Raw genomic sequence first — 18,912 nt, forward strand, 5'->3', positions numbered from 1 at the left:
TGTCCAATATTTCAGATCATTCCATCCTAACATTGGCTTTCAAAGTTTGCAGGATTGTCCCGTTTTGAACAAAAAGCCTCAAATCATGAACGGAGCGTGCAATTCACGTGAAATCTTTCACAGACTTTTGTACTAGGCTGAGGAATATATCCCACCCTTTTCACATTGGCCTGTTATAGCGCCACCAATAGGTGGATGTTTGCACAACACATTTTTGGAACAAAATACCTCAAATCATCCAAATGCCATCCAAGGCGTAAGAAGAAATGTCACCCTTTTCACATTGGCCTATTATAGTGCCACCAGGAGGCCACAACCTGACCTGCCCTGGTGGAGACCTGTGCCCCGAGGGGAACTTTTTCTAGTTGAGGCTCTGTTCAATTCTGGTCAAACAGAGTCAAGGTGCTGCTATTGTGCATGCTGGCTCCCTGGAAACACTGCCCCGGAAGTAGGAAGAGTTATTCTGAGTCCATAGAGCCTATTTGGTAAATTTGCGGCGTTCATACCTTTGGGTTTAATAGGCCTATATCTTTTTCCATCAACTGGAACGAATGACCGAAAAGCCTTCCTGTCTTCGATGTCTTTGCTTTCCTGACGTCTTTTCCTAATTTACTTCCTTTTCTTAATTCTCTCATCTCACCTCCATTCCAATCTTTTTTCTGTTTCTTTTCCTGCATTCCTGCTAGGTATTAACGCTGCTTGAAAGAGTCACAACATTGACCAATGTGAGTTAGTTAGCGGTAAAAAACAGAAGCTGTTCCAGCCTCGAACCCCATAGAGTGCCACACAACCTAAGTGCTATTTGAACACTTCCTGCCTACTGTACCGTACTGTACCGTAGTCACTGTTCTGTGCTTAGCCGAGCTGAAGCTGTCCCGACTCCCGACACACAGCACCCCCTCTACCTCTGTCTCTGCCATTAAACAAGAGATCTCTCTGGACTACGAGACACTCCTCCCAACAATACCAGACTGATCCAAAAGGGGTCCTGTAAAATGTCAGTGCAGTAGAATGATATGGTACAGTTACTTACTGTACGTTTAATCTCATATAGGATCGTATATTATGTTATAGTGTAGCATAGTATAATACAGTGCAGAATATTATCACCTGCCCATCCTTTATTTGCCCTGCCTGAGGGTGTTGCAAAAGGACAGAGAAGGTCATAAGCTTGCGTTGTTTGGTTAGCTGCCGTATCCTTATGGATATGGCAACTGACCAATTTAGCCTCACTCTAGACTAGATGGTTTGGTAAAATTGTATTTAATTGACTTACCAACCCAAAACAGCAATGGCCTTGTCCACTGGTAAATGCCACTCAGTCAATCAGACAGACAGTAATCAGACAGAGATACAGTTTGTCCTGGGAGGAGAGTCTGTGCTCCTCAGACATCACTTCTCCTAATGGAACTGCTCCCTTTATCAACAACTTTTAAAACTCTCCTGTAGCTGGCCATGAATGCCTCAGCTGGCGCTAACATCTACTGTAGCTGTGTAATAAGACATTTACAATATCAGTGTTTCATAACATGGCTGTTTTTGGCTGTTTCCTGGCTGTGTGACAGCCAGACTGAGGTGTTCATGGTCATACTTGCATTCCTTTGCCCTTGTCTGCTTCAGTACCAGCAGGTGTGTGTGTGTACTGTGTACTAAGGCAGTGAAACCGAACACGTGACTGGTTGGTTTTAAATGATGCATCCTGTGTCCAGGTTCCTGAGTGGACGAAATGCAGCAGCAGAGAGAAGAAAAAGGAGAGGAAGTCGGACAAACCGTTCTACTCAGACTCAGAGGGCGAGTCTGGACCCACCGAGTCGGCTGACAGTGGTAACAAGAGAGACGGGGAGCGGAGGGGGGTGTGAGGGTAACCAGCAGGGTGGCAAGGAGGCTAACAGTAACTAGAGCAGGGGTGGGCAACTTTGACGATGGAGAGGGCCACTATATTTCCACACTCACTCCCTAGGGCCATATATTACTGTCGTAGCAAAAATAGCCGATCTACAAGCTCTACGAGCTTGTAGATCGGCTATTTTTGCTATATTCGAAATAAAATCTTACGTTTTTGCTATTTTTGAATTGGAATCCTGAAAATTAACATTTTTATGTAATTTCAAATGCCTTTATTATACTTGTGTTGAGCATGGAGCTACTAATTTAGACTGAAGTGATTAAAGCGGGTCATGTTTGCATGTTGTGGAATAGTAACAGCTGAAACCAATATTATATCAGTATTCTGATATTAACCTGAGGGCCACATTAAGTGAAGGTGGGGGCCGCATGTGGCCCCCGGGCCGCCAGTTGCCCACCCCTGAACTAGAGAAACCAGCTAGGGCCTACCGAGCCCTAGCTGGTTACTGTTAATTCAGGGAGTAATTGTGGTGAGGTAACTAGAGGTTAACTAGAGGGTAACTAGATGTCAAGTACAGGTATGGGGTAGTAGAAGTAAAGTAGGCATGAGGTTAATTAAGGGTGACATGAAGTAAAATAGGGATAAACTTGTGGGTAATAGGGTGACTTGGGTCTGCTGTCAGTCTAGTATTATTCTTGACCATGACAAAGTACACTGGAGAACACTGCTTCACATCTGGTGCGTGCGTGTGTGTCCGGGTGCAGTTGGAGTGTTTTGTATGCAGTTCTTAAAGTCCCAATTCAACCGTCCACTTTCCATATGAAATAGTGACCTCCTGATGTTTTATGAACTGTGACCTCTCCTCCTCCCAGAGTCGGACTCGGCCAGCAGGTCCGAGAGCAGGAGTGGTGTCAGCGAGGAGAGCGAGGAGGGCTCCGAGAGCTCCGGGAGCGACGAGGACTCAGAGTCTGAGGACGAAGACGAGGACGAGGAGGTTGAGATGAAGAAGAAAAAGAAAGAAACCAAGATAACAGTGAAAGACAAAGAAAGGTAGGAGGTTTTATTGACAGGTGGAGTTCTGGGCATGAGTGCTTTACTGTCTTGTTTTATTGCTCTCTCTGTTTTGTCTTTATTGAACCAATAGAAACAGACAGAGAGACATACAGGGTACACCGTTTTATTTGCCCAGAGAGACAACTGTGATTTCCATCATTTTAACTTCTTCATCCTGTGCTTTGCCAGGCATTAGGGACAAACCAGACACACTGTAAAACCCTGTGTTGATTTAACTCAACCCCCTTTCCACCGGGTTGAACCAGTTCTGTTCTTTTTAAGTGGTGCAACCACTTGTGTGTGTGTGGGTGGGTGCCTGCCTGACTGACTGACTGGGTGGCTGGGTGCGTCTGAGCACGAAAACAGCATGGTTGTTTTTCACCACCTGTGCGCAACCTAACACACACACAAACACACACGCACATATTAACTGTATATATGGTGATTTTGGGTGTGCCAGTACAGTGACAGTACAGTACAGTACAGTAGAGGGTACAGTAGAGGGACCCCCACACGGTAACTCTGTCATTTCTCAACCGTTTCGGACGTGGGGCGGCTCGCCGGAATCGGGCCGGCACCCTGGGTGCGTTCCTGTGGGTCTGGAACTCCCCCCCCCCCCGGGACCCCCACACGGAGTTGCACCACTTACTTCACACGGGTGTGATTTGTTTCCTGTCTAAGAGTGTTTCCATTGAAAATGAATTGGTTCAGGACCCTGTACGTTGGTACGGAACTACAACCAAAAAATACTTGGTTTTTCTTGCTCTGTACTGGTAACCTGCTCTGTACTGGTAACCTGCTCTGTACTGGTAACCAAAATGTGTCACTTTTTACTGGTTGGAAGATGCAAATGCGATATAAACAATGGCAAAAGCGAGCGGAAAAATGATGATTAAAAACAATGAAAGAAAAGTGTAACTGCTACTCACAATGAATGGACACTTTGACCTGTCATTCAACACATTGCTGTCCAGGAATGGAATCAAACTGGGGGGCAACTGTGGACTCCTGTCCCTAATAACAATGAATGGTGCTTTAAACTGGTGGAAACACAAGCTGGTCCGTCGATGGTTCCGTGAAAGAATCCAAGGATCTAGAACGGAACCAGTTCTAGAACCAACCAAGTTCTTTTTAGGGATGTCCCGATACACTTTTTTCGCTTCCAATCCGATCCCGATACCTCAATTTCTGTGTTAGCCGATACCGATACCGAATACAGATACCAGTGTCGTGATCTCATGTTGTGTTTATAGCTATATCTCGTGTTGTGTTTATAGCAGACTCATCACTCAAATGTGCAGTGCAGTTTGGGCAACTCCAAAGCAAACTCCACATAAACATTTTATTTACCTGCCATAGTGTCAACCCCTTACCCCTGTGTCGGATCTGTGGTTAGACTGGCATATTCACCGATACCGATATGACCCGATATGACAAATAAGGGCCGATCCGATACTTTTCCCGATACCGATACAGTATCGGGACATCTCTAGTTCTTTTGGTGGAAAAGGGGCCTTTAGAGTATACAAATAGATAACGTAACGAGTTGATTATTCTTATATTTGCTTCGGCCTTGATATTTCTACCCAAATACATTTGGGTAGAAATACACCCAATACAATTAATTTGCCTAAAAGTAATTTGAAAATATCCTCATTTGCACCATTATTTAGAATCGGTGTGATTTTCGGGGGCAAACAATCTCTTACATAAGTACCTCGTGACTAGCCTGGAACTCACCTATGCTTTTTATGGCATAGGCAGCTCCCGGCAGGATCCACCGGGAGAAACTATGCGCAGCTGCGTGACATGAGACTAATTACTTAGAGCGACAGAGAGAGAGAGAGGAGTGTGTGTGTGTACATGTGTGCGTGTGTGTGTCAATTTAACAAAGGTGCAGACGATCAGAAATCAGCAGAGAGTGAGCGATGTTTGCGCTACTCTATGCCGAATTGAAGTGGACTCGGACCCAGACTTTTTTTTATCTCCCTGGAAATAAAAACGTCTGGGTTTCCGAGGCTACCTCGTGACCTTTGACCTTTTCTTCTGTCCCCGTACAGCGAGCAGAGCAGTGATGAAGAGGAGAGGAGGAAGATGGAGAGGAAGAGCAAACCACCGCCGCCACCACAGAAGAAGAAGAAGGTTGCCTCTGCGTCGGAGTCAGAGGAGGAGGAGTCCGAGTCAGAGAGCAGCCAATCAGAAACAGATGATTCAGAGTCCGACACTGAAGTCAAAAAGAAGAAGAAGGTACAGATCGGGGTGCCCTGGGGGGGTTCACGACATTTTACTTGACATTTAATTGTCACTCAAATTAATTAAGATTAATTAACGATTTCATTGTGTTTCTGTTGTTGGACCATTATGAATAAAATTGTCATTTCTGTTTGGCTTTGAGCCTTTCGTAAAACTAAAGTGTCAGGGCAGATATGACAAATAACACATAAAAGCACTTAAAGGGGCATTCCACTCATTTTGTACCTGGAGATCTGAAAAAAATCATTAACATGGTGAAACACATCTTGATGATGTCATCAAGATGCGTTTCACCATGTTAATGATCTTTTTCATACTTACAGTTCTAGGAAACACAGAATGGGGGGACTTTTTTATTATTTCCACACAACAGCTCTAAGGTATATTAATGACATAGTAAAATGTTGAAAATGAGTGGAATGCCCCTTTAAATACTTAAAAATAAACATGAATGGCCCGTGTGTCCCATTCCTTTCTCAGACTGCCGTATCCAAACCTCCCTCTAAACCAACCAAGAAAGAGACCAAGAAAGAGCCAGAGAAAAAGGAGATGTCTCTACTGGACTTTGATGACTGTAAGTTATGTCACTCATAATGTGCTCATAGCTATACTGAGTCCGACCCAGTGCGTATGTAATAAAACACGTTGCTAGACTGGGTCCAGGGTGTTTTACAAAATATGAAAGGATTCACTTTTTCTAAAGAATTCAGGTACAGTATAATGACATTCTGTTTTTTCTCTTTAGTATGGGGTTGATTTTTACGCAATTGCATACCAATAGTAATTAATTCATATATGACCAAGTAATAAAATAATAAAAAATAAAACAAAGAAAGGAAATATTAATGGAAGATGATGATGATGAATACATTTACTCAAATCAGCTCATTATCTTCACCATATAGGCTGACAGGCCTGGAGGTGGAGATTATGTTTTGGCTCCTGTCCGTGTGTCCATCCGTCTGTCCATCCGTCTGTGCACAGCTAATCTCAGTCCGTGTGTCCATCCGTCTGTGCACAGCTAGTCTTGTAGTTCAATATTGATTCAGATTTTCTGAATACATACATCTCAGCAGAGTTTGTTTCCTCTCCTCTCAGAATCATAATAATCTGTATTATTGACATCATGTGACAGGTTTACAGGTGTAAATAAGTGAGTAAAATGATTCCCCCCCCCCTCTCCTCTGCAGTTGAACCCACTCCGTCTCCCCAGTCCACTCCAGTGAATGCGTACCTCTCCAACAGTCTGGTAACAGATCTGGAAGGATTGTCTTTGACAGACACCGTCATGTCTCCAGCGGTGAGTCTGACAGTGACACATGTCACAACTCACAACAAGAATCATTGTGTCAGCCTGTCTGTTCCATCCACCCACATAATGGTATAATCACTTAACCCATTTAGGCCTGATGTCGAAATAAAAAAAACGTTCGCTCTGAAAGAATATATATTCAAAGATTTGTGCCGCATTTTTAAGATTTAAAAAAAAAATAGCAGACCTACAAGCTCGTAGCGCGCCACTCGGTGGCGCGCTATGAGCTTGTAGATCTGCTATTTTTCAATAGCTAAAGTATAACATAATGCTTAGTTAAAACACCAAAAGGGGTTCCCGCCCAGAATGGGTTAATATATCTTTTGTTACCACTAAATCAAATCAAATCACCTTTATTTATAAAGCACATTTAAAAACAATTTCCATTGTACCAAAGTGCTGTACAGACATTTCATCAACATGAACGACAGATAGTGAGAACCCAGCAAAAAGACAATTACAGACAATAAAAGCACAATTGTAAGCGAACTAAGGTTATCATAAAATCAAACGATATACTGGTTTAAAAACAAGGTCACGGGCAATCAAATGCTTGGGAGTAAAACAGGGTTTTAAGTCTGGATTTAAAAATGTCAATGGAGGGGGAGGTTCTGATGGAGTAGGGAATGGTGTTCCACAGCCTAGGGGGGCTGTAACCGAGAAGGCACGCCTCTAAGCCTCAACTTGGTTGTCGGGACATCTACTGTGGCTCAAGAGGTAGAGCAGGTCGTCCATTGATCCATGGGTTGGCGGTTCGAATCCCGGCTCCTCCTGGCTACATGTCGAAGTGTCCTTGGGCAAGACACTGAACCCCAAATTGCTCCCGATGTGCTGGTTGGTACCTTGCATGGCTTCCGCCGCAATCGGTGTATGAATGTGTGTGTGAATGGGTGAATGTAATGCACAATCTATGTAAAAGCGCCTTGGATAAATGCACCATTTACCATTTTAGGAGCTCAAGGTCTGTGCTGTGGATCTGAGGTGCCTGGTGGTGGGGGGGTATTTTGGGGTGGGGGGGTATTTTACCAGGTCTGTGATGTAGGCAGGGGCTAGGTCATTCAGAGCTTTATAAACAAATAAAAGAGACTTAAACTGAATTCTGAACTGTAGATTTAGTCGACTAAAATTAGACTAAAACTAAAACATTTCAGATGACTAAAATATGACAAAAGCTAAATAAAATCATAACATTTTATATCAAAGACTTATCAAAAGACTATCACAATGAACAACACTGCCTTCCCTCCATCCTTCCACACTGCCTCCCTCCTGTAGACCATCGCTACATCCAGGTCCATGAAGAGCTATGAGCTGCTGCATCGTATCACAGGCGAGGGTCTGTCGGTGGAATACTGTTTCAGCAGACAGCCCTTCAACCCAGACCCTCACATGGTGGCCGTTCAGATCACCTTCACCAACAGCTCGTCCTCGGAGGTCAAGAGCCTCCACATGGAGGACGCACGCCTGCAGTCAGGGATGAGGGTGAAGGAGTTCCCTGAGCATGGTAGGTAGATCTTTAGCATGGAACTCACCTATGCTTTTTATGGCAGGAGAAACTATGCGCAGCTGCTAGACATGAGACTAATTGATTAGAGCGACAGAGAGAGAGGAGTGTTCGTGTGTGTCAATTTAACAAAGGTGCAGACGATCAGAAATCAGCAGAGAGTGAGTGATGTTTGCGCTACTCTATGCCGAATTGAAGTGGACTCGGACCCAGACTTTTTTTTTTCTCCCTGGAAATAAAACTGTCTGGGTTTCCGAGGCTAGGTGGTTTTCAACCCTTTTCATATCGAGGTCCATTATTTCATTCAGAATTTGAGCCACGGACCACCATTTGATGAGATAATTATATTAGCGCTCTCAGACACGAAACTTTGAATATTTTGTTGTCGTTGAATAGGATTTTGTCCACAATTCCATGATGGATGTGGTACCAATAGGCATAGGAGAGATAACAGGCACATACGTTGATCAAAATAACAATTCTTCAACATTCTCTAATTTTGTGGATGAATTTTGTCTTGCAAATTAAGTAATGCAGATGTTTAACAATAATTTAACTCTCGAGAGAGTAAAGTGAAACCGGTTTCATTTTACGCTCTCAAGAGTTAAAGATCTATAAGGGTCCATTTGGTTACCAACTCCATCATTTATCTGGGGACCACCTGGAACCCCCTCAAGGGCCACCACTGCTGGTCCCCAGACCACTGGTTGAGAACCACTATTTTAACCCATTTTGACCTGAGATCAGATTTTAAAAATGTCTTCAACATCCTGACAGTTTTCTGAAAAAGCTATGTTTCTTCGATTTTTCAAAAATAGCAGACCTACAAGCTCGTAGCGCGCCACTCGGTGGCGCGCTATGAGCTTGTAGATCTGCTATTTTTCAATAGCTAAAGCATAACATAATGCTAACACCAAAAGGGGTTCCCGCCCAAAATGGGTTAAAACAGAGCATGTTACAGAATAACTGCAAACATTTTTTTATTATCATGTGATTATTGGTCTAATCCTAATGTTTCTGGTATGATCAGAGGCCTTACCAGCGGGGGAGACGGCTACGGTTGTGATGGGCATTGACTTCTGTGACTCGGTCCAGGCTGCTAACTTCCAACTCTGGTGAGACAACACACACACAACATGGACACTACGTCCTCATTTCTTAGTAGGGCAGAACCATTATGGATTTTAGGACACTTCCACAGATTGATCATCAATCAGACAGCACAGACAATGTGCACAGTGGGGTGTAGAGTAGAGAGGATGGAAGCCTGGAGAGAATTAAAAAACTATTATGATCAAAAACTATTCGGGAGAACATGCTTCCATATTTACAGTATTACAAATCGCTTTGCGACACGTAATCAGCTTGCCCGCCGTTGCCGGGGTTATTGCATTGACAACAAAATCTATATTGGCCGGGTTATTGCGTGGGTTAAATTGTCTCTCTTCCTCCCTCTCTCGTCTGGCATCTCCATATATGGGCACGTGACATCATTCACAGCAGAAATCGATGTCACACGTTCGAAATCAACGATTTCCTGTCGGCCATGGCTGACATTGAGAAATATATAATTAAGATTTTTAGGATGTATAATTGTATATCGTCCTAATTATGATGACTGATCAGTGTATTCCACGCAGCATAATAGGATTACATACATTCATTATACAATATAAAATAACAATCCTCCATTCTGTTTGTTTCCAGCACCAACACCAAGAAGTTCTTTGTGTCGATTCAGCCGCCAGTTGGAGAGCTGATGACTCCCATCTTCATGACCGAGAATGAGTTTAAGAAGGAGCAAGGTCAGTTGAATATTGAATCCATTCTGTACGGGAACCCCTTTTGGTGTTTTAACTAAGCATTATGTTATACTTTAGCTATTGAAAAATAGCAGATCTACAAGCTCATAGCGCGCCACCGAGTGGCACGCTACGAGCTTGTAGGTCTGCTATTTTTGAAAAATCGTAAAAATGCGGCACAAATCTTTGAATATATATTCTTTCAGAGCGAACGTTTTTCTTGGGTTAACCCAATAAGCCCTGAGGCTAAAACATGTTGCTATATCAGTGGTGCTCAAATGTTTTCATGTCAAGGACCCCCACAATGATGTGTTTGGTCGCCAACCCCCCATCTCAAAATATGTTGTTCTATGGACCCTCAAAAGCAAAGATTGGAGTTAGAAATGTTCGCTTTAAGAAAATTATATTGAAGATTTGCACAAATTGTCACGATTAAAACATAATAATAGCAGATCTACAAGCTTGTAGTGTGGTACAAAGTGACGTGCTATGAGCTTGTATATTGGCTATTTTTGAATACCCAATAATGATTTTTAGCTCAGTCTAAAATAACACGTTTTAATGGGTTAATACTCGGCGTAATAGTTACATGATGTCAAAATAAAGTCTAGACCGACTGAACAATATGAAAGGAAACATACTCTTTAATCAATAAATAAATGAAAGCACTGACAGCGTAATTATCATTACAAACAAAGCTATAAAGGAGTGCAGGGGTTTTAAAGAGGATATTGATTTTACACCGGTCTAAAATCCTTAGGCAGTTTGTTCCACATCAGTGAAAGGATTATCCGTAGTTTATCTTGAGTAGTTTCTTATGTTCTTTTTACAAGAGGGTTGCACAGTAGCAGCAGCAGCAGCAGCAGCAGTCAGTAGCAGCAGCAGCAGTCTACCTCCAGAAGAAAGAATTTGATTACAAAAACACTATTCAATAATAATTCTTCATTCAATCCCTTTGGAAACTCTGTATTTAGGAAATGGATCTAGTAAGCCTCCCTTTGTAATAGTAAGCTACCCGGTCTCTGTCTTCTTAGTGGGTTGACTACAGTACTTTTTATTTTATTTTATGATCAGTACTTTATTTGGATTTTTTACAAATACAGAAAATAGAAAAAACAAACACAAGCAACAACAACAGAATACGTATGCATGGACATTATGTATGAACACAGAAACATAATATAAAACAAGGATAGACAAGATAAACAAATACAAATAAATCAAATTAAAAGTTTAAATTAGTTTACACGACCAAACACGCAGCATCATCAACCGTATCATATGTATACTAATACAGTAAACAATCAAAAGGGCATTGACTACAGTACTTCTAATGAAAGTATGAAAGCAGTCACACAGACTTAGGAGAGTTTCTTCCAATAATAACAACAATGGACGTCAGGGGATGTGTGGTCCATTAGTTTGGCTCTGACAGACACGACACAAAAGCAAGGTCTGGTCTCATCTTGAAATAGATGTTGGCATTGCTAGTAGAATTGCTGTAGTTCATACCCATAATACTGCTTCTTGCTTTTAGAAAAACGTAGTGTTTATCATATGATGAGCGTTCGGAAATAGCGCAATGAGCGCACAGTGCAATGCAAACTATTAGGCGAGTGCACTCCAGTGCGGTATTTCCGAACGCGCCCATTGTTTCACTTGTACTGTTTTTGAGGGGCGCTAGCCCCTCCTATATTCAGCTATAGTGTAGATTTTTGTCCTAACACAAACATTAAATGCCAATGAATGGAGAATTTACGTCATATGTGTCTGAGCAAATCGGTATTTAAGATAAATTCCCATTGACAATGAATGGGGAATTTATGTCATATGTGTCTGATTCACCACCGTGGACACCGTGGAGTGCGCAAAACGGCCCTGAATTAGTCATGGGTGTGTTTAGGGCGTCACCTCCATCAACCCAATCAGCGTGGCGGGTGCCATTCCCATAGCCACTTTAGACTAGGGGGTCGAGGCCAGGGGTGCACAGCCAAATCCCTAGGTCTCTCTTTTTTCATTTTTTTCCCCACACACAATGGTGTACAAATAATGACAATATACTCATGTTGCGCCATTTCATTTCTGCATGCAGGCACCATAGACATGACATGACTTTGTCACATTTGGGTTAACCATAACATAATTCCTATTGTGCCAATTGTCCCATGTGCCAACATGCACAATATCAGCACCCTGACTCTGTTTGACCAGAATGGAGCAGGGCCTTCATTAGTATCATTGGCAGGTACAATATGGCAGCTGTGCATATAGCCTTTTCAACTGTGACCTTCATTCAAACTGTTAGGATAAATGCCATAGCCATAAAGACGAGCTTACCTTTACTCTGTCCAGCATGCCAGAGCTGTAAAGGCAAGTTTTGTTTAATCCACGTTAATCGGCGCTTGATTCGCATCAAATTTAGCATGTTGTAGCATTTTCAGCTAGCGCTAGGCCGCGATCACGTAAAAACGGCCAAAAAGTCTTTATATGCATTATGGCTCATAATCTGCAAAAAATACAATATTCGGCGCTTGATTCGAGCTTATCTTAGCCTGGGGTCCACCTATGGTTTCTATGGCATAGGCAGCTCCCGGCAGGATTCGCCGGGAGAATCTAGACGCAGCTGCGCGACATGAGAATAATTAATTAGAGCAACAGAGAGAGAGAGGAGTGTGTGTGTGTGTGTGTGTGTGTGTGTGTGTGCGTCAATTTAACAAAGGTGCAGATGATCAGAAATCAGCAGAGAGTGATCGACGTTTGCGCTACTCTATGCTGAATTGAAGTGGACTCGTTCCCAGACTTTTTTTTTCTCCCTGGAAATAAAAACGTATGGGTTTCCGGGGCTAAGCTTAGATTGACGTAGTTATGATTTTATTTAAATCGATCGCAGGGCCAAGCTGGTCCTAGGTCAGTATTATGATATGTCCGACTTTCACTTCCGGTTCAAACTGATGTAAACATCCGGTAGATTTTGGGAGACTTTTTTAAAGAATGTCTGGCACTGGCCCCGACCCCATCTGGTGGCCACTCGGCGTAATAGCACTTAAGGAGTTCGTAAATTCTGGTAAACATTGACAGACCGACTTTCTGTCGGTCAAACCTTCGACTGCTTCACCAGTCAACTAGGAATGTTCAAACAGACTAGCAGCTATATCTTGCGCCACCAAGTTATAGTAGGATTTTAAATGTTTGAATAAGCAAATAAGCTTAGGGATAAGGCTTAGCTTATTTGCTTATTAAAACATTTAAAATCCTACTATAAATGCGCCACGTCTGCGTGTGTGTGTGTGTGTACGGTTGTAATGCACATAACTCGAGAACCGTTTGCCCCACCGACTTCACATTCGACACACACGTTCCACACCCCCGCAGGGAATGCAGTGCCCGGTATCGAGTCGGTCGGACCCAGGCACGGTGTGCCACGTCTCTGTCTGTGTGTGTGTCTGGCTGTGTGTGTGTGTGTGTGGGTGTGTGTACGGTTGTAATGCACGTAACTCAAGAACAGTTCGCCCCACAGACTTCAAATTTGACACACGCGTTCCACACCCCCACAGGGAGTGCAGTGCCCGGCCTCGAGTCTGTGGCATACAAAGTTGTCCAGAAACACCACAAAAGGCTCTGGTCAGGCTCTGCCAGTGGGCCTAATGAGGCCAAGTCCTCTCACCTGTGAAATTTCCAGCTTCTGCCTCCACACACAGGCAGACAGACAAATACAGAGATCTCCATGCATGTGGGACACAGGCAGACAGTTAAAATGGGTGCAATGACAACGGGTATTATTAGGTTCCCAAGTTGCATCGTTCCCAAGTACTGTAGGCCGACGGACCGTACAGGTCTAGTAGTTCAAATAGCTGATCTACAAGCTCACAACGTGTCGATGTAGATTGACTAGTTGGACTATTTTATTTATTTATTTATTTGACAGGGACAATGCTCATTAATCAACAGGTCAGTTTTCACATCCATGTAAATGGGCCAGAGTTTAATAGCCAGAAGCTAATTTACAATTCTGTAGTCCATGAGCAGGCTCTTAAAAATTAAGATAGAACTATCCATACAAAAACACATTTTTAAAGCGCAGCTCAAGATCTTGCTTTTAATTGATCTTTTAAATTCATTGTTATTCATGTCCTCACTGTATTGCATTACTGCTATTACTTTAATGTTTTATGCCCTGCTTTTCTTTTCTTTTGTTTTTCTTCTCCATTGCTCTGTAAAGCACTTTGAGCTGCATTTCATGTCATGAAAGGTGCTATACAAATATACAATACAGTACAATACAGGATAAATATAAACATTGTACAGGGGACAGAACAACCGCAGAGTGAGAAATGACACCAGTGATAAAATAAAGCTGTTAATTACTCGTGATTACAGATTTAATTTGTTTTAGCCACCTCTTCAGGTTGAAGGTAAAAAAGTTGGAGGTCCAGTGATGGGAGGCTCTAACAGAGAAGACTGTTATACCAAACACACTACGTCTGGTTGGTACTTCACAGTCCCCTCTGGTAGTTGCCCTTGTTGCTCTATCACCACTGTCCCTTCGACCTATGAACTGTTTCAGTGGTGGAGGTGCAAGTCCATTTAAGATCTTAAAAATGAGACAAGCATCTGCAAAATGAGCTGTCAAAATAAGTTGTACTTTTATGTGGCAAATTGGCAATGGTGGTAACGGTTGGGCTTTTAGTCAAGTGTGATTCTATGGGTTTTAAAGTTGTCTGATTTGTCTGTGACCAGGTTGTGAAACTGTTATGTGTGAAAAAACCATAGCATGCATGAAGAGTTTAGCTGCATCTGTTCTTATATAGATATGGTCTTATGTGTCTGAAATTAGATCAATTGAATTTGATTTTATTGGCTACATTTTTAACTTTTAACTTTAAGTTTTTTAAATGTCAAGTTTGAGTTTAGTGTAATTCCAAGATATTTAAATTCTGATACTACCTGAATACTACTATCCTCGACAAGAATGTCAATGTCAGGGTCTGTGGAGTTATGTGAAAAACACATACCGACAGTTTTTTTTGTGTTCAGATGCAAACATGAGTTCCTCAACCAATCAGATACAGTACATGGGCCATGGTTGCAGTTAATCTATCTGCTGCTAGTTGTTTGTTTTTAGCGTGTATATAAAGAACTGTGTCATCGGCATACATTTGTATGGAGACAGTTGGACAGATGGAAGGCAGATCATTTATAGTTGAACTATTTTAAAATGTTTTAAAATTGTAAAAAATGGCAAATATGTTTAGGGATAAGGGGTAAGGGGTGGTACAAGATAGGCCCTAGGGGCTCCATTTTCGTCACCGCTAAACCCCTTACCCCTAAACTTCTTTGCCTTTTTTTACTATTTTGCAAAACATTTTTGAATAGTTAAAATGGCCAGTCTACAAGCTCACAACGTGTCAATGTAGATTGGCAAGTTGAACTATTCAAAATGTTTTTCAAAATAGTAAAAAAAGGCAAAGACGTTTAGGGATAAGGGGTTTAGCGGTAACGAAAATGGAGCCCCCTAGATCTTTAGATCAGTGGATATCAACTCCACTAGTAGCTTCCTATTTTAGCAAGTTCTAAATTACACGTGTCCAAACGTCTAAACGAGACCTGATTAGACCGATAAAATTAAAACCAGTCAGTAGTATTCTCTTGACAGCCACTGCTCTACCTTCAAATGTGATGGTCCTATCATAGTATCCAAGGTGGTGGCCAATAGCGTTAGACAATGGCACGTAAAGCAGTCACGCACAGGAAATATCATTCATCGTCTCCAATCAAACCATAGTCTGTGTTACCATCATCATTACCAACCATTTTCATGGTTCTTCCCTCTTGGTTCCAATAGAGGCACTGTTAAAGAATATTGGTAAGTTGACTTTGATAGATCTGTTGTTCCCAGCTGTTTGTGCGGCACTTGCCTTCAGCTAAAGCCTCACACACCAGCATCCACCTACACCCATCCCCTTCCTTCTGCCTCCCTCCCTATTGAGCGTCGCAGTCCCGCCCCCTCCCCGTTCATTTCCCTCATAGACTTTTCAAAAAGTATTTATGTAAAGACATTTACGCCACGGACAAAGCCAACTCTTGTCGTGACAAATCATGACAATAAACACAATGTTTTAGGCCGAACAAATAATTACAACACTTTTTTTGTTGTTTTTCTTCTTTTTGGTCCAAAATATTGTGTTTGTTGCATGTCATGATTTGTCACGACTCGAGTTGGCTTCGTACGACGCTTAAAAGGTCTTTAAATAAATACTTTTTGAAATGTCTATGGGGAAAATGCATTGGGAATTATTTCCTGGGCCTGGCGTCGTCATGAAAGGGGGCGGGACTGCGACGCTCTATCGCTTCAGGCTGAGTCCAACACGCCCCACCCCCCCTTGCCCCCTGAGGCTTTTATTTCAACCAGGGGATATAATATCAGCTCTGGTTGAAGCAGGTGTGATAAAGGGTCAATCCATGCTGAATAAGAAGGCAGCTGCTGCTCTAGCTGCTCTCTATGGGTTGACACTTTCATGCAGTGGTGGAAGAAGAACTTGGATAAGTAAAAGCAACAATTCAAAAGTTATTGATTAATACATTAAGCGATAGTTGATTGACCTTATCGATTCATTGATAAGCAGTGATTTTCCTGAGAACCTGAATTTACTATTACTATACCAACTGATTAGTAGCACCTGAGAAAGACAATGCTTGTCCTGAAAATACTATACAAAATAAAATATTTAAAATGAATTATTATTATTATTATTGTTTTATGCATGTCAGAAAGACTGACTGTATTGAGAAGTGTATGATTCAACATTTCATGTTTTTTATCGTTTATAATAGTTTTAAAATGTTCTACTATAAAAAAGCAAAGTATATTGTTTAGAATTGTTGACTGGTATAATATCTATAAAACATAATTAACTTGCTCCCACTGAGTCAGTTTATTTACATTTCATTACACTTAGGGTCTCAATTAAATTAAATTCAACTCAATTCAACTCAATTCAATTCAATTTAAAAAGTCAAAGCAGATCTTTCTGATGAAGATGTCAGCTGCTCTTTGTTATATTAAAGTAGGTATAAAGTAATAATAATTCAAAAATATTTTTTTTTTCAAAAAAAAATAATTATTCAGACAGCCGGCAATGGATTAAAGGCTCTCTCTGACACCTCCAGGGGCCACAGTCGGCTTTCAAAGATGAGGAATAATGCATTTAATTTGACTGTCCACTTCCTGATTGGTTAGTCATTTGCCAGCAGAAAACGTTGGACCAATGATGACAAAGCTTCTAGGACAATGTTTGAATGCCCCTAGAGGTGTCACACAGACTAGTTTTGAGAGCGTTTAAGCCAGTTTATAGCTACATTAAGTGACTCAGAGTGACAAGCCCTACCTCAAACCCTAACCTGACCATAACTGGAAGCACGGGAGCAGGCAGATGACATGGGCAGCATTGCTCTAGCTAGCAGGTTACTAGTGGCTGGATGATGGTATAATAGTGACTTCATCTCCGCAAAACCAACGTGGCTGTATAATTGTCTAAATTACAGTGAGAAGAAGCCCAGATGATTGTATACACTCTGACAGAGCTTCTGTCGAACATCGAACATTCATGGTTCTTATACTGGGAAAACGCACGTTGTGTCACTTGTCAACATTATATGAAGAGTTTGACTCCAAAATGAAATAAAAAACATTAGAATGACTTGACACCTGAGAGCATTATGAGTTAATATTAAACATAGTCATCTCTTTAAATGTTTCTTTATGGGTGCAATCATCTGTTTTCTAAATTGACAGAATTAGCCCTCCCCAACCTGTCCTTGTCCAATAGGCACATTAGCAGCGAGGAGACAGCTAGGGCACGCTGTCCTTCTCACCCATTGAGATGCATGTTAAATAACGGGATTTCTCCATATAAATAATCGATAATTTCAGTAGCAAGAGCATCAAAATGTCTTCTAAATCTAGTCAACCAGGCCTGCAGTAGGCTATGCACTGGACAAATGTGCATGACATAATTTAAATAAACTAGAAATGCGAGGAAATGACAGATGGAACACTATCAACTTTAACGACCGCCCAACAGGAGTTTTCATGTTGCACGGTAAGACTACGGTCATTAGTATTATTGCCATCACCTGGGCGGGTCAGTTGTGTAACTTTCCTGACATTATATTAAGCTGCCTACGTGTTCAACAACACAACCATGCAAAATAACACTGACAGCTATGAGGTGACGAAAGCGTGTTCTGCATAGCAACAGTTGCTTAACTACATGGATTGGCATTGGACAATCGTTTTTTGGGGTGGGTTTTAGCGAACGGCTAATTGTTTTTTTTATTGGTTTTTTTGTATCTGAAATGGACAAATATTTTTTTGTAATTTATAATTTTTATTGATTTTTTACATTTTGACAGCATACAGTATGTGGTACATGAATGTAGTCTTCTATCCCAAAATTGGGTCGTAGTATGCCAAAACATTTAAATCAACGTCCAAAGGATAACTAAAAACATTAAAAATGAAATAATAAACAAACAGAAAAGAAAAGAAAATTAAAGAAGAAAAGTAAAAAGAAAAGAAAAGGGGTCCTTGGGTTGTGTTAACAGAAATACATTTTTGTTTTGTTTATGTTTTTGTACCGTTCAAAATAAAGATAACAGTAGCGTAGTAGGACATTCTCATTCGTTCACTTCTATGGCATCCAAATTTCCTATCCATAGGGGTGACCACATGCTCCAAAATTTGTCTGTCTTTTGGTGAATAAAATATAATTTTTGAATGAAACCTTTAGTAACAATTGTATGTATGTAGTACGTACAGTATGCACTGTATGTTGTGTTGAAACATTCCTAACCATCCTCAATGGTGGACAGTACTGAAAATAACCTCTATAAAGCTGCGTTCAGACTTGGATGGTTAGAGCGGCATGATTTCATACAAAGTCAATGCAAAGACGAGAAGTTGCGCGAACGGGCGTGGTGCGACCTGGCGTGGTACAAACGGGACGAACTGAGGCGAATATATATATATTCAGGTCTGAACGTGTTGAGATAAATAGAGCTGAGCTAACCTAGCCTGGCTCCAGACCATGGAAGACCCTGGCAACTCCACTGACTGCTTCTCTGCTTCAAGCTTCACAGAGCT

The 18,912-nt window shown here is 41.6% G+C and overlaps 1 protein-coding gene across 3 annotated transcripts in view; it reads left to right on the plus strand.

The window, feature by feature from the left end:
• The window catches only part of ap3b2 (adaptor related protein complex 3 subunit beta 2), a 50,960-nt gene that overhangs the window by 30,193 nt on the left and 1,855 nt on the right, over positions 1-18,912 (plus strand). For all 3 annotated transcript variants that reach the window (XM_079500921.1, XM_079500922.1, XM_079500923.1), the window contains 8 exons: positions 1,710-1,824; positions 2,719-2,896; positions 4,960-5,146; positions 5,633-5,726; positions 6,343-6,452; positions 7,740-7,968; positions 8,999-9,083; positions 9,676-9,773. In XM_079500921.1, the coding sequence (XP_079357047.1) occupies positions 1,710-1,824; positions 2,719-2,896; positions 4,960-5,146; positions 5,633-5,726; positions 6,343-6,452; positions 7,740-7,968; positions 8,999-9,083; positions 9,676-9,773 (1,096 nt within the window). The remainder of the gene's footprint in view (positions 1-1,709; positions 1,825-2,718; positions 2,897-4,959; positions 5,147-5,632; positions 5,727-6,342; positions 6,453-7,739; positions 7,969-8,998; positions 9,084-9,675; positions 9,774-18,912) is intronic.

Source organism: Electrona antarctica (genome assembly GCF_951216825.1).
Source record: "Electrona antarctica genome assembly, chromosome: 5".
Classification (NCBI taxonomy): domain Eukaryota; kingdom Metazoa; phylum Chordata; class Actinopteri; order Myctophiformes; family Myctophidae; genus Electrona; species Electrona antarctica.